This window comes from Anser anser, assembly GCF_964211835.1.
Source record: "Anser anser genome assembly, chromosome: 4".
NCBI lineage: Eukaryota > Metazoa > Chordata > Aves > Anseriformes > Anatidae > Anser > Anser anser.
This window is the reverse complement of record NC_139724.1, coordinates 57705466-57713398: the sequence shown is the minus strand read 5'-3', so window position 1 is coordinate 57713398 and position 7933 is coordinate 57705466. Positions and strand designations below refer to the sequence as shown.

The following is a 7933-nucleotide window of genomic DNA, read 5'->3' as shown; positions in this document are numbered from 1 at the left end:
TTATGGATTATGTTCATAGAGCAAAAGCTGCTTTGTAAAGATCCTTGACATTGCTTTTCTACACTTGTGTAAATTGGTTTTAACTTTGTGTGTGTAATAGATTAGAAGTGATTCATTAAAATGTTTGAAAATAAGGAACTAGTAGTGAGTGATATGAAATAAATATAAATTAATAATACAAAAATACTGGAAAAGCTGAAAAGACTATCTGGTGAACGCCAACGGAATGTGTTAAGTAACTAACACACATCAGGTTAGTGGGTTTTGTGTAGATGACTTGTCTCTGAGTGATAATTTAAGAGCTATTTTAGAAGAATATATTGGACAGAAACCTCACTCTTTATCATTAGATGTGTATTTTGTGTGTCATTTAATTCATAAACTTATTGATCACAGTAGTTCAAAGAAAATGTGTCTTCACTTAGTTCTCCATTTTCTTTATGTCCACCTTGTAGCATAATAGTTTATATCTGGCATTTTGACTAACTTGCATTTTCACAGAGTTATCATTATATATTGTATACTGCCCTTTAAATCTTGCTCCCTTACTCCTTTCTTTTTCATGTGCTGGGGAGGGGAGTGAGGGACAGGGTAGAAGATATGGTGCCTATTTGTTTTCTTATAAAATTCCTGTTCTTTCTTTCAACTAACTAATACTGTTAGTGACAGTGCACTATTTATCCAGTCACTTCATGGAGAAGAGTTATGTTTGGCACTGATATTCTAAACACTTACATTGTTTTACTCTGTTCACAGTAACTAGAAGGAAGAAAGGAAGAAGGAATGAATCTTCACTCAGTTTCTTTATTCTGTGATCAAAAACCATCCTGTTACTGGACAAAGTTCAGTTAATTCCCTTTATTTTTGTTAAACAATATATAATGCTATTCTCATTGTTCTCACTGCCATATAGTTAATTTATGGAACATATAATATATGTATATATATTAGACATAAGAGAGAGAAGAGGAATCTTTTTACTCAATTATAAGATCCATGATACGGGATTACATTAGCTAAACCCTACTCACATCCTGATAAGCAGACACATATTTTTGTATTTTTTGTAGGTGGATACAATGCAGACTACGCAGCACCCTGGCCACATTGAGGAATCATGTAAAATGAATGTATGTGCTCGTAAGTGAATTATTTATGAAATGATACTCCAACACTAAGGAATGTTGGATCACATAATACATGAACTCTCTCTACTCTCATATTAAGAAATTGATTCCCAGGGGGCAGGGTTACTGCAAAACTAAGTGGACCTTGAAAGCAAAGCTATCTAATAAATAAATAAATAAATAAATAAGCACATAATGAATCACAAATAAATAAATAAATAAGTGAACAAACCACCAAAACTGAAAACAAGAGATTCAGATTACATTTTGGACACACTTGGAAAGGCATTAAGCAGAGTCAAGAATCCAAACCAGAGATACAAACAGTACGTGACAAAGGTTTGGTAAGCAGAAATGATTGTAAGTGGAGGCACAGGATCAAATACCATATAATTTAGGAGTATGAATAGGATGAAAAAAAAATCACGATTTTTTGTTCCATCTTTGAAAAGGACTGAAATTTGATTAGATGATTGTTTCAATTAGTAACTGGGAGATGAGTGTGAACAAGATTGAATTTTGAATATTTGAATGAAGGAAGTATTTGTGAGTTGTTGAAAAAAAAAATAACAACCCTGATGATGTGCTAGATAAAGAAAGAAAATATTTTATACCTCAGAACTGGATTTCTGGAAAACCAGATAACGTTTTATCTTTTAAAATCTTTGTACTACTTGGGAACAGAGCGAGGGAGAGAAATTAGTGGAAACATTCATGGATCCTTCAGATTTTGCTGAAAATACATCTCTACAAGGAAATTGAGGTAGATGCAGTGAAGAAACCAAACTAAATGGCTCTACCAGTGAATAGGGAAATCACCAGTCACCTGAATGTATATACATATGCATACTGTTTGGTTGTTAAACACAAGTTAATGCTCTTGGCTAGAGAACTCTAGACTAGAATTGTGCCAAGGCTTGTACAATTGCCAATATCAAAACCACATGTAGGGAAAACCTCTTCAGCTCTGCAGTCACTGTTAAGTTCTTTAGAGGCTGTGGTTCCAACTCCAATTTAATTTATACATATATTATTTTTTATATTTACTATAGATATATTTGGATATATATATATTTGGATCACTGTATATTATATCAACTTATGATTTAGAGAAAGGACAGGCTGAATATTTTCTCTTCAATAACTGCTGCATTCTTCTTCATTATAAGAAAAAGCAAAAGAGAATATTTTAAGTACTAACATTTTTTCAGCAAGTTTTTTTTTTTCCTTATAAATAAAATGTAACTTCAGCTATTCAAATTTCTGGTATACATATCCTTCCTGTATGAGGAAACTGTATTATATTTGTAACTAAATAGTGTATTATCATTTGCCTTCCTTATTATGGCTTTTCAACTCTATGAATGACAATGCTGAAAAACAACTTTTTCTCTCCTGCTTGTTATGTATTTATGTCTGAATTAGCTCACTCTTTGTGTTTAACCCTTCAAAACAGGCAATCTGCTACTTTTTCTTTCCACTTGGGGTAATTAGTTCCAAGTGGAAGAATTTATGATAAAAAGAAAGAGGCTTTGACCTCTTTATTGTACTGAGACATATTATCAAAATTCTAAGTCTGCGTACTGCTACTATACTGATTTTGTTTTCTGCGATCAAAATCAATGAACAAAATTAAAATTAAAAAAATCAATTATTTTATTTTTGAATTCATTCAGTTTTTCTCTACTTTGATTATTTAACCTTGATTTCTAGTCTGGAACTCAGTGATAGGAATAAACATTGTGACTTTCAGTAATTCTGCATAAAAGAGATCCATGGACACTAATAAAATACAAGGGAAAAGAAATGAAAAACGAAACATACAGGAATGAGAAGGAAAAAGATATAAGATGAAATCAAGAAAAGCATCATTCCCAGTTGGAATGCAGTGTTCAGGAATATCAAAGAATCTATAAAAATTAGCACCCACAGTTTTGTCCAAAAGTTCAGCACACAGATTGTTTTCTTTGCATTTTCTAGTCCTTTTCTTTATTTCAATACATCATATTTTGTGAGTTCAGAGCAGTTGTAAAGGTCAACTAAATATGAAAAAAAAAGACAAAAAGTATTTAACATGTAACATTTCACAGAAATAAATGCATTAACTATGCAAATATATTTGTGAAATGCTAACCTTTTTTCTTAATATAGACATTACATTAGTACAGGAAAAAAGAGTTTAAGCTGGGAAGTGTGAAGAAAAATGTTAAGGACCTGTGGTCAGATTCTTATCTCAGATACGGCAACTCCATATTTCAATAAATTTTTTCTGCAACCAGGAATGAAATCAAAATTGTGTGTTCTGTGTTCATTGCAATTTCATTCTTCTATATTTAATTTTCTGGTCAAAGCAATTACCAGCAGAGGATCCTTGAAAAATATTGTGCCACTACTGTAATTTTCAGATTTCACAGAGTTTAGCAGCCAAGCAATTTGTATGGAATAAAAGCACTTTTATATTGCCTCCTGCTACAACACCAATGGGGAAAGGTCAGCAAAACAGTAGGAGACCAAATGAAGGATTTTTTCTTCTGTGACATCAACTTGCAAGACACTGGGAGTTTCAAAATTACAAGTGGGGATATAGCTTTTTTCATCTGTTTCTTTCCTCTGTGCCTCCTACGGCTGCTTCATTGTTGGGCAATGTCTTTTTTCAGAATTGTCAGAATGAGGGAGCAAAAGCTTTTTTGTGACAAGTGGCATTCTGCTTTTTGTTTGCCATTGTCCCACATGGATGAGGAAGAAAACCACATCCATAATGTCTCATTTTCCTAATTTCCGTCTACTCATTTGCCTTACTCATATGAACAGGTCAGATAAACTCATTGAGACTGCCTGTATGAGTATATGCAACTTTTCTGTTAGCGTCAGATGACCTTCATGTTTCTTTCATACAAGGCAAAGAACAAGAAATGTCAGTAGCAAATTGTTAGGAAAGATGTGATATGCAATTGTTTTAACTATTTAAAATGCAAATTAGCTAAATTATTAGTAGGAATGATATAGGAAAGTCAACCAATGGAAAACTGAGCTATGTGGTACAGCTCTTCTGTTCCTAATGGCTATGCTTCTCAGGACTGTGCTGTCACAGGTTGTGAAGGCGCTCTCACTGATGCCAATGGCAAATCTAAATGTATCTGGAGAATTAGGTACGGTCTCCTCAGCAGTACTCAACTTGCTAACCTATCCATCAAACCTAAAGTAAAGGATAAAACTAGGCAAACTTTGGCCGCCCAGACTAATTTTTAGTCTAAGATTGAGCAATATAATTTGATTTAAATAAATTGTTTTTGTGAAGGTTTATTAAACAGCTTAAAATCTTCTCTTGAGATTTTTCAGGCTTATTAAAAACCTCTGTCCCTGCTCTTCCTGCAAGCTTCATTTAGGCACAGAGGCATAGATTTAACTACTCACCATTTAAAAAAAATCTGGTGTGATAATCCATAATTTAGCCCATTACTCATTTTACTGTTTGAGGGTCATTAGGTTGACTGAATTTTGCTGAGCTAGTTAAAATACAGCTTTTTATTCTCAAATGCAGTAGCCACATTTAAATTTCCAATGCATACTTATTATGCATACTTTCAAACTCAAGATTATCTCCCTCTGCATTGGGGCAAAAAAAAAAAATCTATTGTGCTTGCAGACATTCTATTTGACTTCTGACGTTACATTTAGGGCACACTATAATTATGTGAGAAACTGTTCCAGCTGTTCTATACTGTTCTCAATATTTTACAAGAATGCACATTAAGGCTGTAATATGTGATGAATGCCACAACCCTTTCTAACACTATGAACATGCCTACAGAGTTTCATTGTTTAAAATTAAGCTATTTGTTTTAGTTAGATTGTGTCTGAAAATAACAAGAAACCACAATCAAATTACTATTCTTCATCATACCCCAATGAATTATTTCAGTAGTGAGCTTTCCTTTGATCTGTAGTTCCTAGAAGTGGCATCAGAACTATCTATCACTGGAAAGCAGTATGTCACCCTTTCTGAGGGAGTTATGATGCTAATGGGGGAAAAAAGTTCAACATGTCCTCGAGCATTTACAATAGAACCTTTGGCAGTCTTCAGTGGTGGAATTTAAGGAAGGCATTCATGTTTTCAAATCTAGTTCAAAATTAATTTTCTTCCAAATCAGATTACTTTTCACATTTAAACAGCCTCAATTTAGCCCAGTAACACCATTCTGAATAGCAAGTGCCAACCTAGCTGGTTTACAAAAGATTTGTACTATCTATTATTTATACATATTAATATTGTATTTATTTATATATTATCTTTGAGAAAGCTAGTATTGGAAGTGTGATGGAGAAAAATGTTCTGAAGGATTTCAGTAAACCTAATTATGCTCTGTAGCCTATCAGGCTTTATCAGGCTTAATATCAGGCTTTATCAAGCTTAATTATCTGTTTGTGTTGCATTTTGCAGAGTTCTTATTCAGAAAGTAACAGGACTTTAGCTTTTGACACAGAATAACCTTTCTTTAAACTGTGAAACTGTACACAGACAATTGTTTCTTGGAAAAGAATCATGTCTGGAATACTGTTCAGAGCAATTTTGTTTTAGCAAATACAAGGAAAAGGGTGTTACAGAGATCAAGTAACCCCAGAAGAGTATGTGGGTGTAGTTCTACGTCATAAATGCCCATCTGCTTTTCCTTTTTCCTGCTAGAAGAATGACAATTTGCTTCTGTTATTCACTAGTGTATTGTGAGCATGGTAGAGGTATACCCTATAGGGAGCTAACTCTAACCTGACTTGCCCTGATCTCAGCTTCCACCTCTAAGTAAGTTAGCACATAACCAGGCTTACATATGCATAAATTTTAATGGGCGGATATGATTATTACAAAGGTTGGTGTTTCATCTAAGCTGTCTGTGTAGGTTAAAAATTGAAAGATTTCATGGTGTGAAATAGGTGTCTGTGGAAATCTGTTCATGTCAGCCTGGGTTGATTTTGGAATATTTAAGATGAAATCCTTTCTGGAGTCTCTCTCTGAGACTACACAAAGGCCTTTGATCTCAGAGGATCTTTACATGTGTTTCAATTCAAAACATTTCTACACTTAAGTGTAACATCAGTTAGCATTGAACGAGTGAAAGTAGAAATGTCTCATCTCACTTTGTTTGCTTTAGCATACATCTAAACAGAACAGAACAGAAGATAATTCATACATTTGATTTTACTAACCTTACAATGCCATTTTTATGGAGATGGAGGAAGCTAGCCTTGTATTAGATGTTGCAGGGCTAGAAACCCGGAGATTTGGTCTCCATTACTAGGTCTGCCACTGTTAACTACCTTGTTAGGTTTACACCTGTGAAAACAGAACACTTTTTTTATTATCTTAATAGAGAAAATAGTTTGATCCTTTTTTGTTTTGTCATCTGTTTATAAGGTATGGTGATGTGTAGATATGTCTATAAAGAGTGGTATGATACTGTAGAAATACTTTAATGCCCTCTGTTTCACTGCAGTTGGAAGAACTGTTTTTCAGAGCAAATCCTTTTTTGCTTAATATCTATAAAATGCCTCATGGCCAAACTGTTTGAAACAGATATTAATTTTCATCATTATGCATATGGGACAGTTCTGTATATATACATTTCAGTGTGCTTTTGTCAAAGAATGGTTTAGATTTACCCATGCTGCATTTAAGAAAAAAATATTTTATAGGTCACCTCTTTTCTAAAGTATCATATTAGGGAAGCAACTGAAACTTGCTATTTTTTTGTTAGTTTCAGATATAGATAGCATCTATGTTTTTATTTGAGTACTTCATGACTGAGAAGTGTGAATTTGTTGACGTTGACATTGGGTAAAGACTTTCCACAAATTGGAAAAAAAGGCATAGTATGGAAGTAACTGATACAACAGTATTGTGCAACTGTTGATCATATACTCAGTGCTGGCAATGACACAGATATGTAAAACAGATATACCAACCATTTGGGTCTCATGTTGGACACCAGAAGGCCTGTGGTGGTTTAACCCAGCAGGCAGCTAAGCACCACACAGCTGTTTGCTCACTACCCCTCAGTGGGATGGTAAAAAAAAAAGGTAAAAGTGCAAGAACTCATGGGTTGTGATAAGGACATTTTATTAAGAAAAGAAAGAAAACAAGAAGAAAAAAGAAGAAGAAAAAAAAAAGTGATGTACAATACAATTGCTCATAACCCAGTGACCAATGCCTAGCCAGTCCCTGAGCTATGTTAGCCCCCACCCCAGTCAACGCCTCAGTTTTCTTATTTCAGCATGATGCCATATGGTATGGAATATCCCTTTAGCCAGTTTGGGTCAGCCGTCCTGGCTGTGCACCCTCCCAGTGCCTTGCGCACTCCCAGCTTCCTCCCTGGCAGGGTGGTATGAGAAACTGCAAGGTCCTTGACTTAGTGTAAGCACTGTTTAACAACAACTAAAGCATTGGTGTGTTATCAGCATTATTTTCCTCCTAAATCCAAAACACAGCACCATACCAGCTTCTAGGAAGAAAATTAACTCCATCCCTGTTGAAAACAGGACAATACTTTGTCCTGAGGAGCCTGTAAGAAGGAAACTATATGAGCTGTGAGAGATGTGACGTTTTTCTTGGTTCACCTTCATCCTGCCTCCAGGCCTCATTTTAAAATGTTCCCTGTGGAGGGCATTAGAAAGTTGTGAATTAAAGCTGAAGGGAGTCTGAAAGAAGCAGCCTTAGATAGTGTTGTGGAATAAAAAGCATATATTTCCAGGTGCAATTAGTCGGGTATTTCCTATGCAGAATTAAGCATCTGTACTGTAGAGTGGACAGTTAA

The 7933-nt window shown here is 34.6% G+C and overlaps 1 protein-coding gene and 1 long non-coding RNA gene across 9 annotated transcripts in view; one reads left to right on the top strand and one right to left on the bottom strand.

Moving 5' to 3' along the window:
- Nucleotides 1–7933, top strand: part of PCDH7 (protocadherin 7) — a 280035-nt gene that overhangs the window by 51546 nt on the left and 220556 nt on the right. The window contains exon 2 of one of the 2 annotated variants that reach the window (XM_083833267.1): nt 1071–1130. The exons of the other annotated variant lie outside the window; for it this stretch is intronic. Within the exon in view, the coding sequence (XP_083689393.1) occupies nt 1071–1130 (60 nt within the window). The remainder of the gene's footprint in view (nt 1–1070; nt 1131–7933) is intronic. 2 annotated transcript variants of the gene reach the window in all.
- LOC310898362 overlaps nt 1–7933 on the bottom strand; it is a 61474-nt gene that overhangs the window by 47371 nt on the left and 6170 nt on the right. For all 7 annotated transcript variants that reach the window (XR_014583229.1, XR_014583230.1, XR_014583231.1 and 4 more), the window contains exon 2: nt 6330–6456. This is a non-coding gene — a long non-coding RNA (uncharacterized lncRNA). The remainder of the gene's footprint in view (nt 1–6329; nt 6457–7933) is intronic.